Source organism: Hippichthys cyanospilos, chromosome 14 (genome assembly GCF_059441005.1).
Source record: "Hippichthys cyanospilos isolate Australia breed blue-spotted pipefish chromosome 14, RoL_Hcya_1.0, whole genome shotgun sequence".
Taxonomy (NCBI): Eukaryota; Metazoa; Chordata; class Actinopteri; order Syngnathiformes; family Syngnathidae; genus Hippichthys; species Hippichthys cyanospilos.
Window position 1 is genome coordinate 13,194,480 of NC_142382.1, and position 16,925 is coordinate 13,211,404.

Below are 16,925 nucleotides of genomic sequence, written 5' to 3' on the forward strand. Positions count from 1 at the left end.
GTTGTTTTATTTTCTTCTGGGGCCAAGTTCATTTCCTGAAACGCCTTTATATCAACTAGCCTCTGTTAGCCAACTACACAATTAATACTACCGCTTAAACTACTCAAGAATCTCTCGATGCAGCGATGCAAAGGATATTGATTTTTTTTTTACATTGAGATGAACTGAAAAGAGCCTTTGCCGATTAGTAGGACTCCTATCCCTCAAGTGTGGGAGTCAGGGAGTTCCCAAGAGGGGTAGTGTGACTCTCATCTGCAAAAGTCATCTTTGAGAGCTTTCCCACATGCTCAGCTAGCGGTAGACCACGACCTCTCAAGCCTGGGTTGCTCTTTATTTACAAGTTTGAGGGGAAAAGCCAAATGCAAGCAATCTATGACCCAGTGATGTGGACTTGAGCCACATAAAATGACTCTTAATACATTACAAAAATGAAAAAGCCTTAAAGGATTGGGCGTAGAGAAATAAAAGGAACATTGTGCTCCTTACCAAAATAAAATATATTGTCACTACTGTGCTGTACTTTTCCTTAGGCTGTCTATTAAAGGTTACTGTAAGTTTTTACAGAATGGCTGCACTCTGCTTTCTATAATATTCTTTCATTTCTACTTAAAAAAAAAAATCTCTGAAACCTAATTCTAGAATGTGGTTGTTGGATTTAAACAATGTTTTACTTGTGCTATTTTTAAAATTATTACTGAGATTAGTAATGTTTATGCTATCCATTACTGGGAAAGTTCTATTATTGTAATAGTTAAAGTTAGATTTATAGTAGTGGTTCAAAGTGAACTTCTGAGCACCAAAGGATCTACAGTTTCATTGGTAATACTGTACTCAAGTCTGCGGTTAACTTTGAGCCATGATGTTGCTTTTTTTTCTACAAACTTCAAACAATAGTGTCTGAGACCTGATAGATTAGTTTGAGGTTGGAACATTTGAACACTACATTTATAAAAATATCAGGCACGTCAAGCTAAAATCTTGGGGCAGGAGAAAACATGGTTGAGGGGAAATGTGTTTGATGAAAATGGCACGCAATGAAATGTGCTCTGATTCTTCTGGGGGAATAGTAGACACCTCTATGTACTACTGAAAAGATACCAACAACACATGATCTGTGAAATCCTTGTTCCTCCAAAATCATCGTATTTTAGCAACCAAACAAAAACTGCATGTTTGTTCAACCATTGACATTGAAAACAAGTTAGTTTAAACACATTCAATATGTAAAAATAGTAAACACGTGTGAATTGGCCTGTTGCAATGGGTTGTGAAGAAATGTGAAATTTACAAAATTTTGCCATAGGAGTTTTTGGAATGGTTTAGTTTTATCTGCCCGCACACATCGACATTTACACAATTTCAGGGCATACACGCACGGCAACATTATACTGTACACTATACTATGAGGTGAGTCTGTAAGTATAGTGGATAAAGTGTCAGCAAACCACATCAACACAATCTGCCAAAGCATGGAGCAATGACACTCAGTCAGCAGCCCAGTAAATAAGCGGCTAGGCTGACCGCTGTGCCACAAACTAGCCACCCAGTGTACATTCAGAATCTAGTCGCCACCATGGTCACGCTCTGAGGGCTCACACATACAAATTATGCTGTCCAACGAGAGCATCGTTGATGTCATTAAATCACCAGCAAACATTTTCCAGGATCTCATTCATTCACGAAATCCCCCTAAATTAGTTTCGTGGTTTCTAAATAATGACGAAGATTCTGACTTTCAAAAGCCCCTTAGAGTGTTCATATTTGTTAAGGTGAAAAAAAGAAACACAATGACAATGGTGTAGCTCTGCAGCCAAAAACATGCTATGAAATCATAAATTCAAGGAAAATATATTTTGTTTGGCTTATTTGCATGTGTTTTTCACAATAATAACACAGAACAGGGAGTTTTCTGATCTAATGTTTATATTGGCTAAACAGTAGGTCCATTGTCAGCCCCCACGCCACCCCCAAAAAAATAAAAAAACTGGATCAGATTATATCAGTTGACATCCAAAAAACTATGACATTAGCCCTAGCATTAGTTCCTTCCATGCAATCAATATTTAAAAATGATTCTCAATGTACTTAAGTATACTTTAATTGTTATGTTGCACTTCAAATAGTACATTTTGTTTATTAAATTTGTGATGGTCAGTTTCCCAGGTCCTTTTGTTTGGAATACCCAAATGGGTAATATTTTCTTATACCTACGTATTGTGTTTGATCAATACGACAATATAAGCACAAAATGGATTTATGAACAAAACATGAGGATTTTTTTTCTACTATTACTGTTAACAAGTTTTCCTTTTATCCTTCACATAACAACATGAAGCCCCTATCCCACGAAGATGTGAATATTTGCAAGTAGTGACAAAGGGAGCGGATTTCAGGCTTTTTTTTCTTAAGACATTCTTACGTGATTTTGGATCAGTTTGAATGTGTTGAATTTGAAGGGTGCACTCAGTTGAGGTTATTCAGGCATGATTAGATGTTACCGTTGGATCGGTCCCGTGCCCATTATTTGCTCAGTCATCTTAGGAGACCCGCAAATTCGTCTTTGGGGGAAAAACGTAAAAGCAACTGGACTTGAAACGACTATATTTCCCTGCGGTGTGGGATAAGTCGTAAGTAAGAAAATATACTATGTTTCATTGTTGTGATCCCAATAGCCTGCTGCGTTGAAACACAACAGTGGATGTTTTACAATCGCTGCTGGTTTGAGTTGGATTTGATACAATCTGAGTCCAGTCATCCCAAGAGATGATACACAAGCAAGCGGGCCTAATGTAGTGGCAAATGCTCTAAAGACAAAGGTTTCCTAAATAATGGCGCTCAGTTCAAACAATGAGTTGTTTTGACAGATTGTTGGGACAATTACACTTCTCTTAATGACTCTTATAAGAAAAACTTCATTCCTAGGATAATACCGTAGAAGATGACGACAGAGTCAGCTGCAATCATTTTAGATTGAAGTAGTATTGTGTAAAGCTGTGTTTATGCAGTACCTAAATGCGCCATGACTAACTCAGATTCAATCCAAATAAAATAGAATACGAAACAATTCAGACTCGGGTTTGCAGAGCTGATTGGTTTGGAAATCACTCAACAACTTGCGGAATATTTCCCCATCTTCGTGTGATCAATGGATTGTTGAAGTTGAAGAATTTCTTTTAAATTGTATTTATAAACTCTGAGACTCATTCATCAAGTAAGTAATTGAATACTCAAATACCACTTGGACATGAGACCTCATCTGCATAATGGATTGCAAATAACTTTTGGGGGAAAAAAAGAATGAGCTTAGCTTTGAAGCCAACAATAGAACCAGAAGTTGACATTTTTGTATTGCTGAAATTGTACATGAAATGATCTTAAAACTAGCTCTGTTAACATAAAAAGACGCCAGTGGAACGCTACCGAGGACCATAATTGACATCAACTACTGTATATATATCAACTGTGTGTATAAAAAAAAAAAAAAAACTATGGTCAGTGAGAACTTGCAGGTTCTCTTTTTTAAAAGCGCTTAAGATTGGTTTACAATGATGGGACAGCGTGTTTACCTTATGGAAACTGCCATGGAAAACGCGCTTCACTTGTTCCTCATTAAATGTGACTTTCTTGTCCTCTCCTCGGGTGTCCCTGTAGTAGAATGTGATTGTTTTGCTTGAAGCTGGAAAAAGAGAATGCTTTGATGAAGGCCATGATGAAGCGGCACGCAAAGCACAAACCGTACTATAGAGAACACATGGGGGTAGACAGACGAGGGGGATAACAAGTTTAGAGGGGATTTAGTCCATGGTCCTAATCATTTGCATGCACTTACCACATGCTAAAAGATATTTATCGAAAATTAAATGCCCATCCTAGAACGAATCCCAATCCGACATTAATGTAGAACGCAAAAGACAGTTCCATGTATGCCCTGTCACTGTTTTCCAATACAAACCATAAATAAAGAGGAGCCTTACGGTTGACGGTGACCCCGACTTCCGGATTGTTGTTTTTGTCAGCAATCTGCCAGATATCAAAAGGATCTATAGGAGTGTCAGGTAGGAGTCGGAAGAGGAGAACGATGGTGTAGGATGGAGGAAGACCATCTGGATGTATCACCCTGTTGGTTGGTGGTATCAAATTGTATAGCGGTTAACCGAAAACGGACAGCTAGTCAATCAAGCAAATGTTGTCGATTTGTTGACAATTCAAAGATTGTTACAGTCTGTTACAAAGCCTTTAAACGCTAAATTATTACCAGCTACCCCTCTGGGCGCGCAAAAATGACTCACATGTTGAAAGTATTTTCCATCCCCTCTTCCTGTGTACAATGTGAACTGTTTCCATTCCACATGTACTAATAAATACACTACACTTAAGAGGTTCAATAGCCACCTCACACCATTTGGGGCTGCATAAAATGACTTCTAACCCAGGGGTGAGCTTTTTCACTATGACAGAACAGGTAGATAAGCTCTTCCAGGTTATACCACAAGCCCTGCCGATAATTCAGTGGGATAATCCCTTTGACTACAGGGGAGATTGAGCTTCACTACCAATAATTATTGGGAGCCTAATATTATTAGAGTGCATTGAAGAAATTAATTTTACATATATGCAGTTCTTACTTGGTGGGTTGGTTTAAAAAGGCATCCTTATGCAGCCTGTAGGCAATGTAGCTGTTGAATGATCCCGGCTCCATGGACACACCATTCATACCGGCGAATGTGCGGTCTGTGATGTTGAAAGCCTCAAGCATTCTGAATCCTGAAAAGGGAGACACAACATTGTCATGTCAAGTAGTGAAAAGCCATTAATAGAATTCTAGTCATGCTAACAAGGCGTATTAGGGATCAGTCAGTGTGTCTGTGTGATGCTTACCGGGGGTAGTGTAACCATTCATGTAGATGAGAGGGCAAGCTAAAGCAAAACAGAAAGTGATAACGGGTTAGAAGGCACATACTATGAAAGTTCAAAGAATGCATATGGGAAAAGAGTAACCTAATTTTCAAAATTAAAAACCGGGCACTACATTTTTTGCTGACAGTGAAAGACACAATAAATTTTCACCAGCAAACTATATATAACAAATATAATCACTCTGACACATCAATCTGATGACCAGTCTATGCATTATTGCTTTCACTAATGCTATCTTGTTTGACAATTCAGCAATCCAAAAGTCAATGCACTCATCATTATCCAACACTTTTTGCTCAGTCCCAGTGGTATGCCAATGTAGTAAAATTACTATCCCCTGCTTCAACAACTTGAATTGACATGTGGCTGTTCATATTGTGGTTCTCCAAGGACACCAAAAAATGTTTCCATGTACTCCATGCAATGAACTCACAGATCAGTTATTGCTGTTAAGTGCCTTGAATGTATGTATGTATGTCTATGGATATGTCAGTACAGGACTTGCTTTCTTTTGCTTATCCACGCAGCCATAAATTGTTCAATGCAAGCACTTTTGGGCGGGAAACTAAAAAACAACATAAGACTGAAAATCAATTGGTGTAACATCTGACGACCTCACATTGGAAATGTGCTGCCAGAATCGATCACGTTTGGTCTGACGAGTGTGTGACAGACATGGTGCAAATAATTGGCTCGCTGACTGGACGAAAAACAAACGAAACTTAGGGACACAGCCTACATAAAAGTGAGACAGAACAATGGGGCTGGGAAAATAATGCGAAGGCTCAAAATCGGCACTGCTTTTTTGACCAAGATCCCTGGTCATCATCTTTAAGGGACTTAATATAATCTCTGTCTTACTGGAGGTTGCCGTTTCACAAATGAAGGTGATAAGGTTGTCCTGGATCTTGGCGAAAGCATCGTAGTCATCAACCACAAACACGTGTCTTTCGCTCGGCTTGCTGCCAATGTTTCTCAACTCTGCCATGTCCACGTCAGCCACGCCAACCACAAATACGCTGTAGCCTGTGGAGGTAACCGCACAAAACAATACAAATCTTAATGTTTATGCAAGAAAATGTAATCACAAAAAGTTACAGTCTTGGAAATGGAGTGGTTAAAAAAATGGAAAAAAGGTGGATTGTTTGTTTGTTGGCAGGCTAATTTCTGGTTGAGAAATATGACATGAGATGACAAATAGACAGCTGTGGTAGACTGTAACATAAACAAAAAAGAAAATAAATCAAATTTCTTGATCCATTATTCCTTGCTTCATGCGCCACAGTTCCATATTATTATGAAGAACTATGAATCACTACATAATCCAATAAACAAACTAACCAACATACAAATATGATGAATGTGTAACCTGTTTCTCACACTTTGTTATTGACTGAGGGAAAAACTTTCAAATCTGCAATAAATTTTGTGGGTGCAAAACAGAAATTCCAATAATTCAAATTTGTGTTTGTGCACGATGCAGCTGCAAATACTTAAAGGCATACCAGCATGCTGCAACTGTAGGGCACTCTTCTTGACATCATCCTGAGAACGTCCATCTGTGACAACCACTAGAACCTTAGGAACATTCCTCCTCATTCCGCTGTCATAGGTAAACACCTTATCGTAAACGTGCTTCAGCGCAATGCCTGGAGGAAGGAACAGGAATCAGCATCAACAACAAACTTCATCTATTCACTTTGTAGATTCACGCTTGTAAGACAAGTACCTGTCTTTGTGTTTCCTCCTCTGTAGCGGACATTTTGCAAAGCGGAAACAACCACGCCCTTGTCATGGTAGGTATTGAGCTTGAACTCAGTCTTAGCATCATCGCTGTACTGTACAAATGCAACCTGTTCAAAAAGAAGGAAGTTTATGATGAGCGAGACATGGAACTCCAATTCGTAACATTCCGCATTAGGGGTTCTCAAGTGGCAGGTACATGAGATTTTAACAGGGTTTCTGTAGCTGCTGTGTCAACAAATGTAAAATAAAACTTTTTTAAAGTTTTATGCAGATACCCTTTGATGAGACGCGATTTTCCAGCAGGGGAGCCAGGAAACAGATGATGTTACACAATCTTTTTATGATGTTGACTAAAATACACTGATGCAGCACTACAAATATAGTTCCAAAGTTTAATAAATTAGACACGTTTGGCATAGCACGCCATTTCAAGTCAATTTTTTCCATTCAAAAATGAATTGCACTGATTAAGGGGGTAAAAAAAACAAACATACAATATTTCACAGGAGTTGCATCATAAAAGAAAGTGTTTGAGAACCACTGTTTTACAAGAAAGAGATTGACAATTGAATGAATCTGATTCAGTAGAGACTAGAGAATTCTTTCTGACCTGCATGCCAGTCGGGCTGATGACATCGAAGGCACCAGTCATGCTTTTAACAAACTGGATGACCTTGTGGAAGCTCTCATCTCCGATACTCCAAGAGCCATCAATGAGGAAGACCAGATCTGCCTTGGCACCTCTGCATACTGCGATTCCAGCATAACGAAGATTGATTACGGCCAATTCACTGAATGTGTATCATTATTTAACATGTTAAAGCTCTGCTTACCATCCAACGCTGATGGAACAGTTGCCGGTGGAGGAACAGTGGGTGGCTCGGTTGGCGCTTCAGTGGGTTTAACCACTTTAGGCAAAACAGAAATGAAGTACGTTTAAAAAAAACATACTTGGGCAAATGACATGTATAGTTGAGGGCCATCTTACATGTTCGCTCCTTTATACTGACGCCAGGCCCTTCCATGCTGGGGGTCTGGGTATATACAGTGGCTGTGTAGATGGTGTCAGGTGTCAAGCCGTCAAAACAGTGACTACTCGCTGTGCTTTTGACTGTGATCTCCTGACCACCACGCTGAGAGGCTAAAAGGGGTAAGGGAAATAAGACATAAGTACTCAGAGGATTTATATTGCAACAGAGGAACTTCAAAATAAAAATCACTGATGCACTCACGATCAACAGGTTCAACTTTAAGTCTGTAGGATGTTGCAGCTCTGTGCTGAGCCCAGCGAATGCAGAAGGTGTCATAGCCCACATTATATGTTGTCAAGTCTGTCACGTTCAGGTACACTAAAAAATACATACACAATTCATATTTGAGTGGGATTTCCAATACAATTTGGAGTACGTACTGTAGATGTACCTCAATTATAAACTTACATGTGGTGCCTTGGCCAATTAGAGGTCCACTGACGCCAGTGCTGTATTGTGCCAACACTTTCAGATCGTATGTGGTTCCAGGTGTCAGGTTATTGAGTTGGTGGGAAGTGACGTCACCGACAAACACCTCTTCAGACTCATCAGAACCTGGGTAGAAACACAAAGTGAAAAAATAAGTACATTTTAAGTAAGTACTCATCTCAAGACTGGCATACCTTCAGGTTGGTAGATAAGCTTGTATCCAGTAACCCTTGATGGAGCGGGGTCCCAGGAGACCTTGAAGCGGGTGTACCATTCATCAGAAACTCGAAGGTTCCTGGGTCCAAGCATAGCCGCTGTAGGGAAGCAATCAAAGCAGGGTTTGGATCTTAGCAATAGCATGCAGATACAGCTACTGCATACAGATACAAATACAGATACAGTTTTCATTTCCATTTTGAAATCCTCTGGCAATAACTTTTGGCTCACTTGGCCTAGTTTGACACCAAGTCAAATACATCTTTTAGGGAACTAATCAGAATTCTAACTAAGTAGGTGAGCTTGTCAAAACTTTCTGACTCCTGTTGTGGACTCTTAATGATTGTGCCAAATCCAATCAATGCAGAAAGAAAAGCTCTTCAGCTCTAACACAGCAAAATGGAACCTCGCAGATACGCGGGTTAAATAGTCTGTACCTGTGCGACCATCTCCTTCCAACTCTCCTCCTGGGCCTTCAGCATAGATGGCAGTCACTTTGATGTTGTATGGGGTGTCTGAATCCAAGTTCTGCAGAACCACATTGTTTCTGTTCCCTTGGACCGTAGTCTGCAAGTCACAAGAGAAAAGTAATAGTTAATAGACATGATCAACAATCGTTGGAGTAGGTAATGTGTGACATACACGAAACACCATGTTTATATTTGTAGACCTATACAAATTAATAAGATCACTTTAGAACGAAACAAAGCTTGACTAGAATACCAACTGTGAAAATGCTTACATATTCCTCAATGGGGACTCCGATGGTTGGGACATAACTGATGCGATATTGGGTGACTGGGCCATCAGCATGTTCCCAACTCACAGTGAGACTGGAAGTAGTTGGGTCATACACACGCATGTCCCTGGGGCCACCGCGTGGACCTATATTTTGACAAATTTCATGACAAATTCATTACTAACATGTCATTACCGAAACACAGTTGGCATAAATTATATGATCTTGAAAGGATTATTCCAAATCAAGCCAGCATTGTGGCCAAAGGTTCCATACGTGTTTTGCCGTTGTCACTGATGGTGGCTCCTTCACCATCACTGTATACCGCAATGACTGCAACGTTGTAATCGGTGTCTGGGATCAGATCCGGCAGGAGTGCTGTGGTGGAGGTCCCTGGTACCATAATCTGCAAGCAAAAACAAAACATGAATGTTATGTCGTAAAATCAAACTTAGGGACAAGTGTCAATGTCTGCTGTGATGGTTGACGGTTGTTATCTGTGAGTATATAACCCCTCATTTATTTGAGTTTTTCTTTACTCAATGCTAACCTCTGTACTACGCCACGTCTTACGAATAAAAGAGAAAATATCTACAGCAAATGCCAAGGTAGAACCTATTACATAGGCAATACTGATAAAATGAAGGAAATTTGATACAAACTCAGAAGGTACGTATTAGAAATACATTGCTGATTTGATTTTAAATGTTTGTCCCTGACCACCATGTCAAGTCCCTTATAGTTTATTTTACTCCTTATTTCTGTCACGTGTATGTTTGTTTGTTTTTTACCATTACTTGGTATATAAATTGTAAAGGTAGCGTTTTTCTTGTATCACCACTTCCTGCATCTTTTGTGAATAGAACAGTAATTTTCTCTGCAGTCTATTGCTGCTTGCCGACATTTTGGGATGTAACACTTGTTCGAGCTCTTGAGCAAACATGAAGTGCATCGACATGACATGACATCCTAGTGCCAATTGCTCCCACAATGACCTTTCGCCTCTATCTTGATGCACACATGTGCTGTACATTCTGTGCTGTCAACACTGAAAGGAAGGAAGAGCCAAAAATTCCTTTGATGTTGAGGAGTGTGTTTGACTGCTGCGAAGGCCACATCTTTCACACACAGTATGAAAAGTTGCGTGAGAACTGCGTTTCTTCTTGAGAATATCAAGGCCAACGACAGGTAAAACTGTCAACCCAAAGCCAGTTACACAGATGAAATAGGCCATATTGTTGTGAAGTCATATCACATGTACTGAAATCCTCACTATTTGATGCAGACGGCTGTGAGCCAATGATGTCACATCTAGTACAACTTCAAAAGTTGTTTACATTTTTCTAAAAATTCTTTCCACGTTAAGATGCCTCAAACATTCCTTCCAGATGTCATATACAACGTTAACTGAATTGCAGAACGTCTTCTTTAATGAATAGAGTTGGTTTACAGTTCATACTAATGCACAGCCTTAAAGCCATGACGTTGGGTAAAACCAGACTAATGTTTAGCTTTTAGTATATTATGAGGCTGTTACATTCCTTGTGGTTAAGGAAAGAGTACTTTAAATTCAAATCAAAAGTGGGATGTTAGACTGTAAAATTACATTTTAAACATTGTGCCCAATTGCTTGCCGGAAACTCACCGATTCGGCGGGCTTGGCACCAGTCACAGGAGCGTAGACCACCCGGTACTGCAGAACTGGGCCTGTGGCATGCTCCCAGCGTACGTTCAGGCTGTTGGTGGTGGGGTTGAATACTTTGATGTTCCTGACAGGTTGACGCTCCACTACAGCGCCAGCGATGGTGGACGAGCGATGGTGGAGTATTAGTGAAGGGATCAGGATAAAGAAGTAAGAGGTCAGGGTCAAGAAAAGGTAAGACAGAAAGTCAAGTTTGATAAAGGGATGTTTGGGATTGTGAAGAGTGATGACAGAGCAAGGTTAAAGGGCAGTATAGCACAAGTGTTTGCGCAGATAGGTGGAGAGAGGATGAGACAAAACAGACTAGTTAGATCTTCCCCAGTAATCCACATATGTCTACTGACACCAACAAACATGTTTGATGGGAAAATATGTACTTCAGTGTCTTTAAATTACAGACACATACTCCTTAAGTTGTTATTTATTTGGGGGATGAGACCAACCCCAGTGTTCTACCTGAAGTTTTTTTTTTAAATGCTAATAACGTATATTTGAGACATGTGAAAACCTGAGCTGTAAATGTTTTAACCTTACCCTTTCTTAGTTTTGTGGTTTAGAAAATATGGTGATTTTTTTTAATTTGAACGATGAATGAAATGACTTGCATAATGTGAACATGGTAAACTTGAAATAGTTTGAATGGGTAATGTTCAGGGAACAATAGTGAATGTAGAATATAACTAATAAAGGATTTCTTCTTTTTCGGGGGGGGTGCTGAAAAGTTGGAAACTTTTGGTACAGTTTGTGCAAAAATTTGGAATGTTGAAAATCATTCCTAAGGGGAATTGAATGTGCTGAATGTTTTGATTTTCAAATTGGAAGATTGTCAATGGGCAATGCTGAACATGTGACTGAACTGGATGGCAAATATTTAATGGCGCAGCCATGCCTCAATGGGGATGAAAAGTTGGAATGGTGAGAATCAGGTGAAAAATGTTGAATGAATAACCGGTCAAATAAATGTACCAGTTGGTGCATGTTTTTACATGGAACTACATAAATGCGTCTTATGGGAAAGCGGGGTGCCTTCATTTGTGTTTATCTTTAAGATGCTGCTTAATAATACTGCTATCAACAGGAATCTTCCTTCCTGTCAGTGCCTTAAAGGCCGAATGAAAAGGATACACAAAGTTTACGACAGACATTCAAAAATTCAAAGCACATGTTTTGAGCTTTTGTGCCACTCCTCTATTATAACCCCATAAACGCAGGGGTGGAAACACAGCGGGTTAAACACGGAGAGTACTTCCGTACTTTCACAGGCTGAAGTTAGTTGCTTGTAGCTCCTTTGAATTTTTAAAGCACAATAAATAGTTAGTGAATGGTGAGAGAAGATCCCGAACGAGACGGATTAAAAGCTTTGTACCTGACAATATAATAGCCGAAAGTCAACAAACTGCAATGCGAAAAGTCTATTTTTGCAGGTATATTGTATGGTTGGATTAGAGTGGTATAAAAGGGTTAGCGTAAGAAAACCCCAAGACTATTTTAACAAAACGGATATGATAGTACAGACTATCCGTGACCTCATTCAAGTGAGTCTACGGCCAAAAAGAATATAAAGCTCTCTTTTCACCTATTCCCTAAAGGAGGGCAATTAGTCAATGCACCCTTCCCCTGACACCCCAGGCTCACCATTATCCTGACCACCACCCTTCATTCCAAACTATAAATGGACAACATTACGGTAAAGAAAGCGGACAAACCATTATAAGGCAGCCAGCTGGGGAATTCCTTCCTACGCAATCACCCCACAAAATGCTGACTCATTCTCGGGTGTAGGTTGGCGGTTTGAAGCTGTGAGAGTAACAGAAGCCCCACTCAAATCCTCACTGCATATTTTGCTGACTCTGATGCTCATGTTTTTTGATGATTCCAGTTTTGGCTGTTTTTTGTCTGATTCCATTAAAATATTTATTTATAACTCACTGTAGACAAATGTATTCAGTGTGTTCACTCTGCTAGGACATAAATGAAATCTTGTTCTCGTCAAAGTGACAGAGAAGGTCAACCTCTGAGGTTTTCTTAGTCTCACAAGGATGTGGCTACCTAGTGTGCATTCATTGAACACAACCAGGTTGTTGGATGGGTCATTAGAGTTTGGCAAACACATGCTCATACATTGCAATAAGAACCATTTCAATATGGTCGTTTGCTTAATAATTTGAAAGTGGTTGTTTCATCGTTCAGCTACTAATGATTTTAATTGCAGTACCATACAGTACTTGATATTCCATTGACTCTGATAAATTACATCAATCATTCTGTATATTGTGACAAATATGTGACACTAAGAAAGCGCTAATCACGCCGTTATTGTTTGATGGGGCACAAATCTCCTGCGAATGAAAATGCATAATTCAAATCCAGTTGGACATTTCAAACTCAGACAGAAAAAAAGTCTGTCAATGCATTAAATGTATTTACTGCAAATGTTGAAGTATTTGGGGATTCTTTTAAATCTAAAATGGACGCCATATCAAGAAAAATTATGGGGGTGCATTTACTTGCTTAATTACAATTATTGTTTAATCTAGTCATGTTTAAAACACCCAATGAAATAACTATATTTATGTCTTCAATTCTAGTGCTTGATTGGTTGATATGTCAATGAATCAAAAAAAAAAAAGATTGGCTTTGTGACTTTGCTACTTGTAAATGCTATGACAAGAAAACTGAGCACATTAAAAGAATGGGGTGTGGGAGGGGGACTCAGTGTAGTTTTTGTCATTATTTTGTCTTTTAATATCATCCAAAAATGTTCATTACATACCTACCATGAACACATTTGAATGTGAATTTATGCGACTATCAAGAAGTGATGTTTTAAAGGAGGAAAGATCTGTATTTTTTCTGAAGCGCATGGGTCATTTCTTTGGGTTTATGGATGGATCAGTGAATTGCAATGGATGGATGATAGATGGATGGATGAAATGATATTTAATGAATGATGACTGGATGATGGAATGGACTTCAAAAACAAGGAACACTCAACCCTGAGTGGGCTGACATGCACTCTTGAACGCTGTCATCAACCATTTAACATGACTTTTGTTAGATCATTCTCATGAAGAGCGTTGGAATAAGCAGCAAAGTGACAAGCACACAGACATCAATGGACGCTGGATAGCACTTAAGCTAACCGGTTGTGTCAGCAACACATGTGATGATAATAAGGGCAATGATGATGATAATGAAGATGATGATAAAAAAGAAGATGATGGTGTTGATGATGATGAGGATTATAATAATGACGACAACGATGATGATGTTTGACCAATGAGCAATGCTGCTTATTGGCTATTTAAATAAAGCATGCTTTAATTTAAGAAGGAAAAGCATAATTTTCCCTTTGACATATTTACTTACACGTAACACCACTCCCGGACACTATAGAGGCAAAAATAGAAAGGTATAATGGGGTGCAGCCTTCATTGAACACTGAATATTCATCAATGATTGATTTGAAAAATATACACTCTCACATTACTTGGGCAGAAAACGAAGGGAATGAACTACAGTTTTTTTTGTTTGTTTATTTTTTTACTTTTTCACTCGTGTTGATTCACAAGCTGGACTTACGTGTTTTGCCGTTTTCTGACAAGCGCTGTCCCTCTCCAGCAGGGTAAACGGGAAGCACAGTCACAGTATAGACGGTATCAGATTGAAGGTCCTTCAGCACGGTGTTGTATGTGTTGCCTGAAACTTGGACCTGAAGGAATGACAATGAAAGATATTTTAGGCAAAGATCTGACCAGTTGAGGCTGTCTCATAAAAGTGAAAAGTGGGGCAGGGGAAAAAGGCGGATCCGGATAAAAGGTAATATTCCAAGAATGTTCTTCTTCTAATAACATTCCAACCTTTTTCAAGACCCATCAATCAATTTTCTTGAGTGCTTATCCTATCTTGGTCAAAGCAGGGACTCAAACCTACACATGTGATTTACAGCACTGAGAAGAGGTCTTGCGTGGGAGTTGATCGGAGCAGCGCATTAGTCAGCTCTGACAAAAAAACTACACAAAAATGGCAGTTTTCCAACATTTGCCTTATTGTATTATAATGCATAAATCATGACAATATTCAGGAATGTATGAACGATGTGAGCATCATGGTCAATGATAATGATAAATACTGTACAGTAGGGTTGCAACAAGTGATTATTTTAGGTATCAATCACTCTGTTGATGATTTTGCCCATTTGTCATTATAAACAAAATAAATCTTTTAATTTCCATCCATTATTCAAAAATGGGACTTCTATTTTCAAATACACAGTGCAGTATATAATGTTTTTTATTAATGATTAGGTCACTGGTTTGGTCAAATTATGTAACAAAATAGGCAAAAATGTTGGCCTTTATTTTCCAAAGTAAAATCCGATTTTTGTAAATGTTTGATTTTGATTCACCACAATGATAAGCAGTCTGTTTTTGGAAGAACAAAGGAAATCCGGTCAAATTGTTGAAAGGATGAAATTCTGAGCATTTGGACAATTTTAGGTCACTGAACATTGATTAAAAATTGATTGAACATTGATTTAAAAAGTCTTAGATTCCCTTGATCGGTTAGTTGTCGCTGGTTTTGAGCGCTCATTGAGATAGAGCAAGCAAGAGACAGACAGAGAGACAAAATACACTTAATTCCCCTTTCATTGAGTTGTCTTTACCTAGTCTGTTATAGTTAGTTTGTTCTTTTTCCAACCTCCTTGTGCTATTGTGGCATTTGTCGCTCGTTTGTTTCATGTGAGTTGGATGCAAGCGAGCTTGCCGTTCAATCTGAAGTCGCATACCAATTACAAATTCTAACTCTAATAAACAAATGTCGCTATGTGACCCTACGATGATTCGGTGGTAACCTCCCCCGCTTACCATGTCTTCCCTGCCTCCAGCTGCTGGTTCATAGAAGATTCTATACTGTCGTACGTTGCCCTCAGCAGGCTCCCAAAAGACATTCAAGGTGCTGGTAGTGGGATCCGTGACCCTTAGGTTTCTTACACCACCCAGAGGCTCTGAAGTCAACAAAAGCAAATCGGTATTAATGTAATGACATCATACTGTTTTTGATTGTCAGACTTCTGGTATCCATCCCACTTTAAATCATTTTTTTGCCACAACCCACATACGCCTCCTTAACCGCTGTAAGAATGTTCCTGTTGATACTTGTGATTCAGAAGCATCCAAAGTATAAATATCTTACTGGTCCTGCCAAGTCCAACAAGTTCATTGCTGACTCCTCTGGGGTAAACAGCCACCACACTGATGGAATATTCAGTGTCAGGGGTTAGCTTGGGCATGAAGAGATTGGTCTTTTTCCCTCCAACCTGGGCCTATTTGGGGTAGAATGGACATTTTAGCCTCCTTGCTACAGATTTGAAACAAAAGTTGAAGTGAAACAAATGTTAACAGACAAAAAGTAAATCTGTAGATTGAAATTGCTCCGTGTTGATTTGTTTACTTCAAATTTGGAATACTTAGAATCTGTATTGTCCCGCACATCTGTTTTTTTTAAGCAATAGTAAGAAGGTAAACTCTAAAGCTCAGCAAAATAGTCATTTTCTGGTAAAGAGGAAAATATGACACTGTATCATCCCGAGATGACAAATGTTTTCCTCTTGTAAATAAGATTCCAGTTTTTCATCCATCACCCATCAATGTCTTTTCATGCGGCCAATTGTAGGGTATCTACATTTCATTAGGTCCTTGAAGCGAAACGAAGTCCATCTGGTCTGCAAATGTAAGTAAAGTCATATCAGGCAAGGCTGAATGTGCAGCCGGCCTATGACAAAGACATGAAGAATGCAAATATACTGTATGTGCAAAAACCACATGAAGAATTAAAAAATATAGTGATTCCTTGTTATAGTAAATCATTTTGAGGAAACATTTGTGATATAACGTAGATACATTACGCAATAACACTGTGCAAAGAAATGTGTGGCACTCAAAACAAATGCCGGTAATGTTACTAAAGTGATCATAAAAGAATATCAGCTTCTTATTTAGTGAGTAGCAAAGTATATTTCAAAGTTCTCTGCATGCAACTTGAATGCATGCAGGACTACAATTCAGAATTCTACACAAACTCGCTGCATTGATGCTGTCAAAACTTTTTAGAAACATTGGAGCAGGGGGGCTGCCTTTTCAGA

At 39.0% G+C, this 16,925-nt stretch overlaps 1 protein-coding gene across 1 annotated transcript in view; it reads right to left on the reverse strand.

The window, feature by feature from the left end:
* The window catches only part of col12a1a (collagen, type XII, alpha 1a), a 58,340-nt gene that overhangs the window by 13,830 nt on the left and 27,585 nt on the right, over positions 1-16,925 (reverse strand). Inside the window, exons 32-52 of the mRNA XM_088432932.1 lie at positions 15,977-16,106; positions 15,649-15,788; positions 14,363-14,492; positions 14,150-14,170; positions 10,724-10,866; positions 9,355-9,484; positions 9,082-9,224; positions 8,777-8,906; positions 8,318-8,437; positions 8,103-8,249; positions 7,896-8,012; positions 7,652-7,804; positions 7,497-7,571; positions 7,274-7,413; positions 6,647-6,770; positions 6,423-6,566; positions 5,779-5,943; positions 4,879-4,917; positions 4,626-4,764; positions 3,975-4,117; positions 3,567-3,676 (exon numbers count right to left, since the gene is read on the reverse strand). Coding sequence (XP_088289058.1) covers positions 3,567-3,676; positions 3,975-4,117; positions 4,626-4,764; positions 4,879-4,917; positions 5,779-5,943; positions 6,423-6,566; positions 6,647-6,770; positions 7,274-7,413; positions 7,497-7,571; positions 7,652-7,804; positions 7,896-8,012; positions 8,103-8,249; positions 8,318-8,437; positions 8,777-8,906; positions 9,082-9,224; positions 9,355-9,484; positions 10,724-10,866; positions 14,150-14,170; positions 14,363-14,492; positions 15,649-15,788; positions 15,977-16,106 — 2,583 coding nt within the window. The remainder of the gene's footprint in view (positions 1-3,566; positions 3,677-3,974; positions 4,118-4,625; positions 4,765-4,878; positions 4,918-5,778; positions 5,944-6,422; positions 6,567-6,646; positions 6,771-7,273; positions 7,414-7,496; positions 7,572-7,651; positions 7,805-7,895; positions 8,013-8,102; positions 8,250-8,317; positions 8,438-8,776; positions 8,907-9,081; positions 9,225-9,354; positions 9,485-10,723; positions 10,867-14,149; positions 14,171-14,362; positions 14,493-15,648; positions 15,789-15,976; positions 16,107-16,925) is intronic.